Source organism: Malania oleifera, chromosome 9, assembly GCF_029873635.1.
Source record: "Malania oleifera isolate guangnan ecotype guangnan chromosome 9, ASM2987363v1, whole genome shotgun sequence".
Lineage (NCBI taxonomy): Eukaryota > Viridiplantae > Streptophyta > Magnoliopsida > Santalales > Ximeniaceae > Malania > Malania oleifera.
Genome location: NC_080425.1, coordinates 82,349,785 through 82,365,503, shown reverse-complemented (window position 1 = coordinate 82,365,503; position 15,719 = coordinate 82,349,785). Strand labels below are relative to the sequence as shown.

At 38.0% G+C, this 15,719-nt stretch overlaps 2 protein-coding genes across 4 annotated transcripts in view; one reads left to right on the top strand and one right to left on the bottom strand.

Moving 5' to 3' along the window:
* The window catches only part of LOC131163864 (U2 small nuclear ribonucleoprotein B''), a 45,403-nt gene extending 41,865 nt beyond the window's left edge, over positions 1-3,538 (top strand). For 2 of the 3 annotated variants that reach the window (XM_058120670.1, XM_058120669.1), the window contains exons 7-10: positions 7-116; positions 292-361; positions 2,974-3,056; positions 3,186-3,538. In XM_058120670.1, coding sequence (XP_057976653.1) covers positions 7-116; positions 292-361; positions 2,974-3,056; positions 3,186-3,216 — 294 coding nt within the window. In that variant the 3' untranslated portion in view covers positions 3,217-3,538. Of the gene's footprint in view, positions 1-6; positions 117-291; positions 362-2,973 lie in introns of all 3 variants that reach the window. The other variant, XM_058120668.1, reaches the window with a different exon arrangement.
* A 2,554-nt stretch (positions 3,539-6,092) lies between these two features.
* On the bottom strand, positions 6,093-13,803 carry LOC131163863 (inactive protein kinase SELMODRAFT_444075-like). The gene is made up of 10 exons (XM_058120666.1): positions 13,152-13,803; positions 11,922-13,047; positions 11,155-11,309; positions 10,977-11,071; positions 9,715-10,751; positions 9,045-9,205; positions 8,010-8,086; positions 7,706-7,853; positions 7,286-7,435; positions 6,093-6,641 (listed from the first exon to the last, which is right to left on the bottom strand). Exons 2-10 carry the CDS (start codon positions 12,103-12,105, stop codon positions 6,408-6,410), a joined length of 2,241 nt encoding a protein of 746 aa, XP_057976649.1. The 5' UTR covers positions 12,106-13,047; positions 13,152-13,803; the 3' UTR covers positions 6,093-6,407.
* Between the last annotated feature and the right edge of the window lie 1,916 nt (positions 13,804-15,719).

Here is a 15,719-nt window from a genome sequence, read left to right as displayed (position 1 = left end):
TTGCAGGGGCAGACAAAGAAGACTGTTGAAGGCACTGTTCCACCTTGTTCTACTTTGTTCATCGCCAATCTGGGTCCAAATTGCACTGAAGATGAATTGAAGCAAGTCCTTTCTCAGTAAGTTGAACTTTCCTTCTTTGCTTGACCTATGTTTTTATCATAGTTGTATTGTTGGTTATTTGAGGTGCTCAGTCCCCTATTTTGCTCACATAAATCCCCATTCTTGTGATCTGTTTGTAATCTGGCGACACATTGCTCTCGAATTTGATGGTTGTGCTCCTTTTGTTGCTAGATATTCTGGATTCAACGTGCTAAAGATGCGTGCTAGAGGTGGAATGCCAGTGGCATTTGCTGATTTTGAGGTACTGTGTATTGTGTACCGTTGTTCGATAAATTGAGGCTCAGTTTGTGAAACATTAGCTTTAAGTGATCTTGCTGGATGTTTGTTAGAATACTACATGCTTTGGCATAGACAGAAGGAAACTCACAGTATTAGGGACAGATAGATGTCATTTCTTGAACAGGATTGTTCATATTAAAGGTCAATCTGAGAGCTCCTTTCTAAGAAGCATTATTTGGTTACCTGTTGACCCTGTAGCTTCTGGGCTGGGACTTCATTTCTGGTTTGAAATTAAGGATCAAGTTGGGTAAAACCAATGTTACCTAGAATACACAGAGTCTCTATTTGTGGAATGGCAATGGGATTGCAGTAGAGTACATGCTCTACAATGCAGTACATGTGTTTATGCTTCTGTTTGAATATAGGTGAAAATGTGTAATTGCTTGTATATTAAGGGACAATGTTGAGGTATTTATAAATTAAGAAATTTTCTTTGGAGTAGATTGATAATGACACGGGAGAAAATTATAATGCAGCAATGCTTCTCCTTTTCTAATAGAAATTTCATATAGAAAATAGTGGGATAAACTTTGGTTTGCTAGATTTAGTATTCGGAAATGAAAATATACCATCTTTCAGAACATTAGTACCAGTTTGTGGTTGACTAAGATATTACCATTTTCTAGCCCACAGGTGAAACCTTTTGGAAGAATTGATTGTGATGGCCAGCTTATTGAGAAAAAAAGAACTTATTGTGGTGGTCTCAAGAATGTTGGCCCTGATTGGTGGTTGCAGTGAACTGGGGACATGCAAAAGAGGGAGTTTGATGATTCTGGTGGTTGCAGGGAACTGGGGACATGCAAAAGAGGGAGTTTGATGATTCTGGTATTTGTATGTGGAGAACGGATGTCCAAGAGGGTGGTACAAGACTGGAAGGCCTGGGGAAATTTTTGGCTATGCCCATGGATTGTTATGAAGAGAGAGCAGTAGGCACAAAAAACAGATGGAGAAAAATGTTTTACTGATTAAGAGAAGGATCAAAGCTCAGCTGTAAAGTGAGCAATTGAATTGAAGAAACTGTGCTCTGCAGGAGGCTGGAGGATGATGATGAGATGACTTTTCAACAATAGGTAGATTGGAAGGCGATTTCATTAATTGGAGTACAGATGAAGTTTGGCATGGTCTCTTGGAATGTTTAGATCCAAAAATGAACTATTTGTGATGCCAATGGCGAAGCCAGTGATTAGCAGATAGCAACTGGACCTAGTTTGCTTTCAGGGAACATAGATGATGTTACTAGAGTGTGTAGAAAAGCCTTAGGGGGGTTGGTTGGTAGGTGACATGAATCTCTCCTGGAGGTAGGGTTATGGCTGGAGGGATATTGGTGTTGTAGTATATGAGACTTCCTACTTACGGGGTAAGAAATGTTGAATGTTGGTATTTTTTGGGAGTACAACGGCCTAAGTGCCTAATGATGATGCAGAGAGAACAGAACTGTTGTTGGAACTTTCAAGTGTAAAAGCATGCTCAAGTAGCCATTGTGTATTGGTAGTGACTTATTGTTTAGTAACCCGAAATAGAAGGAAGAGAAGAGTTTATGCAGCCATGTGGGAGCTACTGGATTTTATTTTATGTGTTGGTTTACCTGCTTATGAATGAGTTTAATTTACCGGGATCTAATAACAAGAACATTCTATGCCTGAGTCAGACATGCTTTTGATCTGTCCAGGGTCAGATTTAGGCTTTTTGGATGTGGTTCAGAAGCATCTTCCAAGGACAATCTATGATGTCGTATCAATTTTCTAGATAATGATGAGGTTTGTGGTGGCGAAAAGGCCTTTGAGGTTTGAGAACATGTGGGTTAGGGAGGATGGTTTCGTGGCAACAATTGGACTTGTTATAAGGGAACAAGTTAGTGGCTTACGAATGTATGAGGTTTGAAGTTTGAACAGTGATGGTGCTATAAAAGACTATTTGAGGCAGAGTGTTAAACCATATCAAAAGACTTATAAAAGACTGTTTGAGGCATAGTACCAAATCATATCTTTTTATGCAGTCTTGCAATCACTAAGTGCTATCTTCTCTTGTGGGATACTTAATCCTTTCCAATACGCGAAGGTTTTTTATATCTAAAATGCACGTGCAGTTTATAATTGCAAGAATTGCCCAAGAGTAGTTTGGGAGGATGTCTCACTGTCTCGTTGATCTGTTTGAGGTAATACTGAAGCTTATTTCGGAATTAAGTTGTCAAAATATTTTTCATGAAATCTCTAACGCCTCCTCAAGAAGCTGGTGTTATTTGCTGTCTCTTGGATTGACTTCCAAGTCTTTGAAATGGGGCCCAAGCAAAATTATATGCTAATATTTCTAAGAATCTAGTTTTGAGAGCAATTAAAATAAAAGTGATGCTAATGAATACTAAGGTTTAATTTAGTCCAGCTGCAAGAAGGCATGATTGAATGGATTTCTTTTGCCACACCAACAATTAGAACTTCCTTTACAATAAATCAATATGTTATTACAAGCCTATCATCCTGATTCCAACAATGCCATATCCGAAAATTCAAGTGATGGATTAGAATTAATTGTCTATAACAGTATGTTATCTTCACCAACCTTTTCTCTCCTTGGCAGGACGGGGAACAATCTACCAAGGCGATGAACGAACTTCAAGGCAGCCTGTTACCATCATCAGATCGGGGTGGCATGCACCTCGAGTACTTTTCATCACTTTTTAATTTTAAAATTTTCAAATACTTTATTAAAATTTTCATTTTTCATTGTGACTACTGCTAAGATGGTTTTCTTTCCCTACTCCCCCTCTTTTTTCCATTTATGCTTTTTAGATATGCAAGGTCTAAAATGAGGAAGCCCTAGACAATGGGGGAATGGAATAACAAAAAATTTCAAGCAGCTCCGGAGCTTGTGGAGGAGTGCTGGACACTGCACTACTTGAAGAATGAGATTAGTTCCCAACATTATGAGGCAATGACCTTCATGATGTTTAGTGCGCTTTCTTTGACGATCAGTATGCACGCTTAGAGAACGTTTCTGAGCTTTAGTTGTACTATATTTTTTTTTAGTCCATGTAGATTTAACTTGAAATTTGATATTGTGTGTTTAAAAATGAAATCTTACTGTAATTAAACGGGCTGGTACTGAAGAATTTCTTGAGCAAAAAGGGAAATATTGGACGCAAGCTAATGTGTTAAACGAAGTTTTAGTAAAAAGGCCTAGTAATAAATTTGAGCATCAAAATGTAGGTGGCGCGGGAAAGGAAAAAAAAATGAGATGGTGGAAGGCAAGTCCTGTCACTTGTCTCTATCTTATAGGCTGAAGCCAAAATTTGTGAAAATTAGCAATTTAAAATTTTCATCTACTAGTTTTATTTTTTATTATTATTATTATTTTTTGGTTACGCGGGGTGTCCTGGCGATCTCGGCTCATCTAGCTACATGGTGTATGATCACTGGTGGTGTCATAAGGTACTCAGACTAATCCCTCGCTCATGTTGTCTGGTCTCACAGCCAACGCAGGAGGTAAATCGGGTTTTTGGCTCAGCGAGGCAGGAATTGAACCCGGGCTTATACTGTCAAGCAGCCCACTGCAGGTCCTTCCTAGCATCTAAGCCCGCGCCTGGGGGCTACTAGTTTTATTGTATGGGGATCTTCATGTGCGTAAAATGGGAAGTCTACTGCCCAAGTTTCATGCTTTTGTACAAGGTTGAACCATTTTGATTTTTAAAACCCCAGGCCCCAAACACTGTCCAATTATCTTTAACAGTGAAATAGGCACTAAATTCAAAGAATTAATCTCACTTAACCAAGCACGGAAGCAGTGTCTGAACTTAGCCAATGAGCGACTTAATTAGAATAAGATATTTTTGTATATCACAAGTCACCTACAACTTAGGGAAGACATGTTCTCTCAACAAGGGAGAGGGATGTGCTCCATGCTCCAAGGATGCAAACATTTCCTCAATTATCTATAAATTGCCTCATTATGCCTTGTGGTTAACCCCATTAATTGATAACTATTCTTAACATTTTCATCACTATTTGATTTCATGAGGACTCCAAAGGAAGGCAAGTCATCGAACCTTATTGTATTCTCTCTTTTCATCCTTGCATTCACTCGCCAACTTGAGCATCTCGTATCTAGCCGCTCTTTTCTTTGTCGGGTCCTTGTGTTTAAAAAGCTGTAGCTCGCACAATGTTCTTGTTATCTTACTCACAGTACTGAGCCCAATCGCATCATGTGCCACACAATTCTTGCTTAGGTTATGGTTGAGGTTGTTAGCATCCTTATTCTTTGTAGTCACCTTAGCATCCTTGTTCACGAGGACACTATCCTAGAATTTTGGAAAGAAGTCAATTCTTGCCATTATGAAGAACAAAGTGACACCGAGCTTGCTCCTAGGCAAATCCTGGTGCTGAATTAAGATGACCCCGGACCCTAACGGCCAAAACCCATGAATTGACATGTCTATGCAGGCATTTAGAATGATTCTATTAGTTACACGAGAACCTGCCCACTACTCAGCCTAAGATGGCATTAATCACGCTTATTAGGTTCTCTTTGTTCAAGCTCTAACTCATTTCTACTTGCATAATGAACCTTCTAAGCAACCTCGACACAATTGCATTTATTTTGCATGCATGCAGCCCTTCATATACATATTGGTTTAAATTTTTTTTTGAATCGAACTGTTCAATTCAATATTCTACTATAGAATCTATAAATTCAGGTTGGTTCCAAGTTTTACCCCTAAACCCATAAATACAAACCAATTTCAAGTTCTATGCGAACCTGGAAAGAACCTATGCTAGAAATTCTAGAGCAGTTCATGCATTAGAAAGCTTCTACTAAATAATACTTGGTGAAAAGATTACAACAATAAGTTGCACCGTGGTTTGTGACTTTCTGCTTATTTTTCTTTTGAATTTTTTAAATGGCCATGCATACAAGCTAGAAGTCCCCCAACTTAGACTGTCAGGATGGCTTGGCAGGTTGATTTTGGATTGAAAACTGGTGGCTCAATTCCAAGTTATGGGAGATTCCTCGCAGGTGAATTCCCACAACTTGAAATCAACTACCACTTCTCAAATATTAGAACCAAAACCGACCTAAATATACCTTAGAATCACATCAAAATCAACCCACCGATGAGTTCACCTTCGGTTGGTCCAAAAATACTCAAACCGAAAAACCTACTGAAATAAGCCTTAGAACCACACTTAAACCGACCCACCAAGAAGCCAGTTTCAAACAGTCTAGGACTACTAAGAGCCAATATACTCGACCCTAAACTAATAATAATTCTCTTTATTCTTCTCTCTCAATATCTAAATTCACATCTTGGACTTTTCCATAAGCACGTTATCTCATCTTGATATTTTATTTCCCCAGGTGAAACAATGGGTGAGACGTTTCATGCCAAAAAACAAGATAGGATTGCTGGTGATTGATCAGTCAGTATCAGCAATGGGTCAATTTATGACACCAGAGAAAGGAACCTGACCCAGCATGTGGGGGACCAGTCAACCGTTCATACAGGCAAGGCCTTGTCAGTAGACAATCATTTATGTTCATTTGGCTCATCATCTGCAGAAAAACAAAGATAAAAAATACCAGAAGCAGGTTCCAGTGTTCTCCCACAATCAGAGCTTCCAATTTTGATCATGGTTGTCCTCTTCATTCCAAAAGCAGAAAGAAGAAACAAAAAACCAAAACAAAAGCATTCCACAGCGAGATTCATTCAACGCTATTCAGGCTTTTCATTTCTCCAATTAAAAACATATTTCTGACGGCAGTCAAAAGAACACCATCCATCAGCATTCAAACATTGCTCATTCAGTTCCCTCCCTTTGTTTCCCAATGAACTACAAAACCTCACTATCCCTACTTCCCTTCTATACAAAACCAAAAAATTTAGCTGACACTTGGATTCGGCACAAATTCGAAAGACATGGAAAAAATTAAGCAAAAAATGAGGGCAAGTAGACTTTTGTGTATGCCCATGTAGTTCATAGTGTGAGCTACCTCTTTACAAATCATCCTCCTCTCTGTCACCTCGGCCTTTCCCTTTCCCAGAAAGTGGCTCTTAGTGTGTCAAGGTTGAGCTTTGCGCTAAACCCTTCCACTCCATTGCTTAATATTGGTATTGGACCACTGTAATGGTGTTGTTGCTGTTGCTGTTGCTGCTCAATCCAAATACGTCCACTGCGGCTGCCAACATCAAACCCAGCTGTTGCCATTTGATTAGAGTCCATGACCATGTCACCCTCCAGTATGCGGAGCACCTTAACACATACACATGAAATAAGCATAAGCCTCCTGTTCCCAAAACAAGTGAAGAACTAGAACGCTGTTACTCAGAAGAAAGAAGAATTGGAATAAGTTGAGAAGCAAAATGAGAAATGAGGGGCAGCTTCCCAGTTATTTTTTGTTAAAAAAAAAAGAAGTTTGAGTGCTGTGAAAATCAAAATTGTCCTCTGCATTTGAGGGTCCATGACTCCCTTAGCCATGACTTTGTATTCCGCTAAAAATCAGAAATTCTAGCTTCCTCCCTGCACCTGTGGCCTCTTTTCTGATGTTCCTTGCAGGCTTCTCTTAGGTTTGCTAACAATCTTTACTAGTTCTGTATCATGTTCCCACATTCTTTGAAGTTCACAATATGCACTTCCATTTTCCTCGTTGCCCATTAGAAGTTTCCAAAGCATTAACAAAAGAATTCTGGCAATTCAAAAATTAATTCTTGTCTGAAATAGTGCAAAACAACGTATGTTTTATCCCTTCCATTTTAGTTTTCATCTTTTTAAAAGCTGACCACAAGAAGAGTGTAAGAAATACGTGTTTTGATTTCCAAAATTTGGGAACATATTTCCAACAATATTCAGTGTTTTTGAAAGATGATATCTATGCTCCATAAAAAAATTTCTCCTACCTGTGACATGCGAGGCCTTGAATGAGGTTCCCGCTGTATGCACAAGGATGCAGCATGCAACATGCAATGAACCTCATGCTCTGAATAGTGCTTTGCAAGTCGAGGGTCAACCAATTCATCAATGGCATATTCTTCCAATAATGGACGGGCCTGTTTCACGTTTAAAAACATAAGACAGAAAAAAGTAAAAAATATGTACATGTCAAAGAAAAACATTCAAAATAACCTAGTCTGGAGGAGCAACAGGAACTAGGTGACTGCCGAGCAAAGAAATGAATAAAATTTAGTAGACAATGGAAAGTACTTTCTCATGCTTCTTGAAGATATTTATATTAACTTACTGAAAAAGTTCATTATTTACACTCCTAAATAGCCAAGGCCAAAATAAAATACAGATGCTTAGAATTCTTCAAGTCATACCCATTCAGTGAGGCACTGCTGGCCCTTGGGCCGGTTGAGGTCAACAGCTTTACGTCCCGTAACAAGCTCCAGCAATACCACCCCGAAAGAATAAACGTCAGCTTTTTCTGTAATTTGGCCACTTTGAGCATATTCTGGAGCCAAATACCTACATTAAGCAAAATATCATGCATGATTCTTTTAATGAATGGACAGCAAACCAGCACCAGTAAAGGGCAGAAACTATTGCATCAAAGCACAATAGCTTATATAATTCTATAGCATCTTGATGCCACACATCCAAAGCAGAAATGTTGCACATTACCCAAATGTTCCAATTACTCTTGTTTCCACACCAGTGTCTCCATCAGGCTGCCACCTTGCCAAGCCAAAGTCCCCAACCTTGTAAACCAAGAATGTTAGAGATTGAGAGTTACATTCTATCCATATATGCTGTTTACTGAAACAAACATTTCATATGTCTAAACAAAAACATAATGACATCTCAGTCCGCTAGAGGCTCTAGATAACCTACAAAAGTTCACCTTCAGAATTAATTCAGGTCATGATTTAAAAAAATAAAAATCTCAAATTTCAAAGAAATAACCTGTGAGAAAGTGATTTAATTTTTAAAATGATCCAAACATGGGCATTATTTTGAAAACAAAAAGGAGAATGTTTCCAAGTTGAAATCAGTATATCAACAATGTAGTTTTCCCAATTGAATTAAGTCATTTTAGTGTGTACAATGGAGCAAATGTGTAATTCACATAAATGAAGTCTTCAAAGTATGTTCAAATTCTGGGAAGAAATAGAATAATTTACATATTTAACAATTGCTGTCATCCCATTATTGATAGCAATAGAAATTTAATTATGCCTGTATTAAAAAAATGTAATGTTTATAAGGCCAAATATTTTTTACAATAGACACTTTAGGAACTGTTAATAAAATAGAAATCACAGACACCCTTTAGTCTCTACGCCAAGTAAGGATCTATTTCGTGGAATACTTAAATTTTTAACCATTAAAAACTTTTTAGGTGTAAAGATCCACATTCCACAGTGAAGCTCCAGTTCTTGTGCTAAAAATAATAAATAAATAAAGAAGTGGCCAAGATGAATGGTTTTAAATACCTGAATCAAGAATATGCAACATTTTCAAATCTTAGCATCCCTATTTTTTCTTATTAGTCCAAGACTTCTTATTTGAATTAATAAAATTAAGAACAACTTCAATAAGTTTTAATAAAGAAAAATACGAAGGAAAAAATCCAACAGAGGATGAAAGAAGCAACAATGAAACAATAAACTAAATTTAGGTTCAACTTTTCAAATTGAAGTTCAATAAATGACATACTAGTGGTTCAAAATCATGCGTGATGAGTATGTTGTTTGGTCGCATGTCACGATGGACAATGCAACCCACTCTACATTCTTCATGAAGGTATCGTAGCCCTCGAGCAGCTCCAACAGCAATTCTTTGTCTAGCAGACCATTCCAATGGCTCTCGATGACGTCCTGAAAAGATCCAAAGTCTTAAAAAAAATTTTTAACTGCTAACCTGTGAATTAAAGCTTCACAATACACTTAACCAAAAATTTGTCTTAAATTTGATTAGCTCATACAGTGAATATTTTGAAGTTCAGAAACTGATTAAAAACTTAAGATATGTTTTCCATACGTTTTTATGATTTAGTCTAACCAAAGACAAGGCTCACTTAAAGGAAGAGTGGCAAAGGTTTTCTTCAGTCAATCTCAATAGTTTAAAAAACACTTCAAGATAACAAGAATAGTAAGAAAACTCTCCTTGGATGGATCTCAGATACACTATTAACCTATAGACGTGCCAAGGGTTCTGTAGTTATACTGAACTACACCTACATATATTTTCAAATACCAACACTGTTTAGACTAGGTGATTCTACATGATGGTTGACAGCACACGGTGGTTATCATTAACTACCACATATCAAGTGCAATTTCATTATGAAACATTAAGTTTTCTGCAGTTGGTGTAAGAGAATTACCCCATAGATGAGAATCCAGTGACCCATTGCATATATATTCATAAACTAGCAATCGCCTGCTGTCCTCAATACAGTACCCAATCAGCATAACAACATTTCGGTGCTGAGCACAGCTAAGAACTTCCACTTCTGAGCAAAACTCAAGATCACCTTGTGAGCTAGCCAATTTGTGTTGCTTTACAGCAACTGCTTGGCCATTTGGCAGGACGCCTCTGTGGACTGATCCAAATCCTCCTTCTGCCAGGAAATTTGCTTGTGAAAATCCACCTGTGGCAAGCTCCAGCTCAGCATAGCTAAACCACCTAGGAGGTTTTCCAAACACAGGTGCCTTATGCTGACATATTGAACACAATGGAGGGGGACCAGGTGGCGCACTTCTGGATAATGAAATTGCTTCCCTTACGTTTCCACTGAAGTCCTGGTCAGACCTACAATTCAGCATTCTAATCCCAGCTTCTCGATCAAGTTTTGAAAACTTCTCTACCAAAGATTTAGATGTAAATGTTTGAGCCTTATCAGTAAATCTCTGCGAGCTTTCTTCAAATTGTTGTGAGGATTGACGATGAGAATTGAGAATCTCGGCCATCCATGGCTGGAACCCAAATCGTGTAGAAGGGGACAAATTTTCACTGTCTGTATCTGAACTTGATTCATCAAGTTCTTGATTTGCTTTCATGACTAATGATTCCTCTTTCTTGTCGCCATTTATTTCAGAGATGAAAAATGGTGATGTTCCTGGATCTGAGCTAGAAATGGATGAAGTTCCAGCATCAGTGGCAGTAAACGGTGTCCCCATTTCTGGACTACTACTTGGAGTCACAACTGGCCCTCGAATGGACTTTGATGAATCATTATTGTCTTTAGGATCTTTTCCAGAAGCTTCACCTAGCTCAGATGGTACTGGACCGGTTGGTTCAGATTCATTTTTAGGTGATCCTACCAAATTTAGACGGAGAACTTTGGGCTGGGAATGCTTCATAACCACAATATTGCATTGAAGCTCTTCCATGCAGCGTTTTTCCTCATTTCTGAGTTGCCTACACCAAAAAACCCAGTGAGGATTGGCATAAAAAATGAATACGAAGTACAAAACAAGTGCTTCTGCAAGAAATTGATAAGAAACTGCATCAAATTATCAGAATTCTTTGAAGCTAAAGAGCCATTCCACTTTATAATTCTATATTCCTATTCAACAAAAGAAAAAAAAAGTTGCCAGCCTTGAGAATATTCTTTTCCTCAAAAAAATAGAAATAGAATATTACTTGTCCAGTACAACCCAACTAGCTTGCGCTCTCTTGGCCTCCGCAGCGACCGCCCCACAAGGGGATCCAGAAACAATTTTTATCTTCACATTTATCTGCAAAGAAATAGTCAGGGCAAGACGCAAGCATCAGCAATCAAGGAACATGCAACATAAAAAATGGATATCAGGGCACTTGCCTTATTTGGATCATAAACATCATGAAGCTGAAGGATCATCTGGGAGCAGGAATCGGAAATGTCAGATTTTTGCTCTGAACTTGCACCAGAATGAGACTTCCGATGACCACTGGCGCAGTCCCCTGCAAACCTTGGGAAGACCCATAATTTTCTACCTGAAGAATGGGAAAAAGATGATGCATAAATACACTTCAATACCATACGTATCAACTTCAGTTAAACCCTTGACGGACATTGTCTTCCAACATAATCAATAAAAGCTGTTAAGCTAATGATAAAACATTGATGTCTTACAGACTAGCTTGTGATACTGGAACATAGTTGATATACAGAAAAACAGGCCTCCTTTCCAAGGTATGCGAAACAATAAAGAAGAAGTGGAAGATGACATGCTTAACACAAACCGAATTAATTTCAAGCTTTGCCTCTATTACAAACTGAAATTCCCCAGAAATTTGACATTCACAAACATTTATCCAAATGTTCAAACTTCAGAGAACGCAGCAACCAAAATGAAGATGAACCTATTGATCAAGGAACACATTTTATTTTTCTCCCATGACAACAATGAAGGGCTAAAATACAAAGTGAGTAGTCCAACGACAACGCATTCTCAAGGTTGAAACATTCGAATCAAGCGTTGACAAGAGTACGGCAAAACACAATTAAACCAGAAACAAATTTGCATAAAATCAAAATGGCAATGAACAATGTACCACACTTCGCAAAGCTGCAAAAATCAAAAGAGACATAAATGAACAATGTACCAGAATTTTGTGAGGGGACAACTACAAGCAGCGTAATGCAATCCCCGGGTTGAACAACATGAGTCAAAGCCCACACTAGGGCTGTCTTGGGAATTTCCTTCGACGCCTTCACGGCGACGACCACCTTCTCGGCGGTGGCATCCGAGCCCTTCTCTGGCTTCCCTCGCTTCTGTTCCCGACTCATCGGCACGCCGAATGGTATCAATTATAGCCAAAACCCCACTTCAACAGATCCAAACCTTAAACCCTTCACACCCACATCATGATTTCAAGGAAAAAAGGAGACCCCTCGGGCTAAACTAAAAATGTGTTCGACAAGAACCAACAAAACATCGTTGTATTATTGCTCTGCCTTCACTGAGAAGTGAGATTCGCAGACATGTACCTCTGACATGCTGGCTGTTACATCCAATAATAGACAGAATCCCTAATGATAAGACCCTTTTAATCAGTTCACATGAATTTCTCGGGAAAAATCAGAAATCGCTAGAAAGTAGCGGGCAAATTTGGCCCTCTTGGAGACCTCCTCTGTTTCTCACACTTTCCTTACTGATCCACCAGAGAAATGCTGCATTAAAAAAATTCCGAAATGGTAAAAGCAATCGTCGAGCGGATCTGCGGGAATTTTTCTTCAGAAAATGGAAACAAAAGCAAAGTTTCTGGTCCTGGGAACAAGAGATTCAGTCTCTTTTCTGGGGTTTATCTTTGGTTAAGAATTTCGAGATGCCCTTTTGAAGACTGGGAAGAAACAAACAAACAGAAACTCTGTTTTGCATGAGATGTACCACGGAAAGAGACACATACCCAACGCAGACTTCCCTCACCGTAAAAGAAACACGAGAGCTGCTTTAGAGCTCTCAAATCACATAGTCAAAATGGTTAAAGAAGGAGCCAGTATTTTTGGTACATGATTCTCGCCTCTCTCTCTTCTCTCTATCTCTCAATGGATGAAAATGAGCAAAGTTTCAATCAGGGAATCTGCTACAGAAACAAACTATAGCTCCACATCTTCATGTACAACCGAAAAGACCATATTCACCAAAAGGACAGCCTCTGTTTCACGAAATGACTGAAAAATCTCTGCCTAAAATACTCAACCTTCAAATCAACCCCTGTTCTACAACACCTGCACAGCCATTAACCATCAAAAAAGGGGGAGAAAAGCTAAAACAGAGGGGCAAATCACAAATCAAAAATCAGAAACCACACAAGAAGAAGAAAACTACTCACCTCCTCCTTAGAACTTAAACCCAAAGCAAGAACACAGAAGCGCCAATAATGCACCATTGAGACCAACTGCTAAGCGAAATCACGTGAAAGGGGCGACTGAAAACTGAGCAATCAGAACAACAGAATGACGATCCCAAGGTGTCTAGACGGAGAAATTATTGAAAGGGAAAACGTGGAAGAACATGGGATTGGGGGAAGGAGCGAAAGGGGCCATCCAGCCTAATCCAGACACATGCTGTTGCGTGTAGCTCTGCTTTCACATCACAAGAACAGAGAACCAAGCGGATCGGGAGAAATTATAAAAAGGGAAAAAAATTCAAAAGGTGGGGTTTGAAAGGGAGGGAAGAGCTCACAAATTGAACCAAAAAGCTGAAGGTAGTTCCAGACAAAACAAAATCAAATCGCCATTAACATTTTTCGGCTCAACCACTCTGCTGATCCAGAGAGAAAGAAAGAAGGAACAATTGGAGAGGGCTCACCTCACTACCTCAGTCTCCGTTTTCTTTTTCTTGCCGATTGCTGTCGAGTGCAGGGCCAGCGTGTCTGCGGGTGCATGTGACTCGCACGTGTCAGAACACCTCTCTCTCTACCCCCTCATGGGATTATTGCCCTTGTATTTGGGAAGAATTACGAAACTAACACGTGCAAGAGCGCCCCTGTTTCCGGATTGTCTTCATCCCACACCGAGGTCGGCTTAATTAAGGACCTGTTCGGATTACAATCTTGTTTTTGTTTTTTTTCGTTTCTGTTTTGAATTTTTTTGTTTCTTTGTGCAGTTGAGCTCAGCAGCATTCAAGTTAAAGCCACTCTCTTATTTCCAACAAACCAACTTTTTTTCTTTTTACCTCTTTGCTTTTGTTCCCTCACAAATCCAAATATGTTTTAACTTAATGTAATTCAATATAATTATCTAAATTCACAGAGTTTAAATTCATAATTAGAGCTCAAAACCCTAGAGCGTAAGAGTTATTTTCAAGATTCATAATTTTTTAATTTAAATAATGCTCATTGAAATATATATATATATATATATATATATATCGCACACAAATACATCGTTCTTGTAAATTAATTAAGATTGTGTTTTAAAGAATATAAATTTTTATATTTGTAAAGATTTATATGGGATTCAAAATAATTTTAGTTGTATATTATTTAAATTTATAAAAATTAAAAACTAAAATCTAAGCTCTAAACTCCCTAGTATGAATAAACTCTAAACCCGTATGAACGTCACAAATTCGAGATTTGGATATATATATTTTTATAAAAATATAAGATAAAACTGTGTATTATAAAATCTACTCCTTCCAATTCTATATGCATGTACAATATCGGATTGAAATTCTATTTCATCCAAATAAAATATAAATTTAAATTCAATCCTAAAATTTTTGAAATTTGAATTGAATTATGGATTGAGATGAGAAAGTGGATGCGAGGGAGTCCTTAGCCATACATTTCAAATTTTGCACAGGCAAGAATTTATGGCAAAAGGACATTCCGGGATCCCGAACCGAAGAGGGCAGATACAGATCAGGGGGCTGCCAAACAAAGCCCAAATCCAGTACGGCGTCGTATCCGATGGGCAAAGCCCAATTGAATTGACTGCCTCGGAATTTTGATATTTTTGAGAGGGGTGCAGCGCAGCGCCCAATCCCATTTTTTATTTTCTATTTCAAAGGGGCCAAAAAAAAAAAAAGTTGAAATTTGGCATTTTTCGGGGGAGTAGGCGGCGGCCAATCAGAGGCCGTCCTCAATGTCAGTGTCAGCGGCTGTGACCTTTTCTTTTTAACTCACAGATCAGTTTCAGCCGTCGGATCTGATGACATTTTGCTCTTATTTAATTCCGACGGTGATGAGCGGCCTGCGGCAACCAGCCACCGGAATGGAATGCTCGCTTGAATTTAAAAACTCTTTGCCGCGTTTGGCATTTTGCTTTTGGAAGTGTGTTTTTTATATTTCCCACAAAGTTCGAGAACATTTAAGAAAGCAGAAAAAGCATGATTGGACTGCATTTTCCCTTTAAATATATGCTACAATCCTTTTTGTTTTTGGGGTTTGGCTGTGCATTATTTGAGTTTTTTTTTTTTTTTACATAATTTATTTATTTTTATATAATTATAATAACAAAATATGTATAGCTCGATTATTGGTATTCAATAATTGATAGTACAATTTTGTATTATCGAATCATAATGTTACGATATTTCTGCCATAAAATCAAGTAATTGTGACTTAACACAGATATATAAACAATGTCAATTGAATTATTAATAAAAAAAATTCAAACATTTGAGGACCATAGATTTGTTGAAATGAATGATGTAAATTAAATGATTAATTAAAAAAATTCAAACATAATTTGATTTCAGTCATTATACGTCTAACGCAATCAAGGATAAAAAAAATAATTATTTGGACAATGTTCAATTCAAAACTTTCATAAAATTATTGTTTTATTTTGAGTAAAATACACTGACCTCATTTGAGATTTGGTAAAAAAATTGAGATCTCTTTTGAAATTTCAAAAAAGTCATAAAACCTCATTTGAGATTTGTCAAAAAG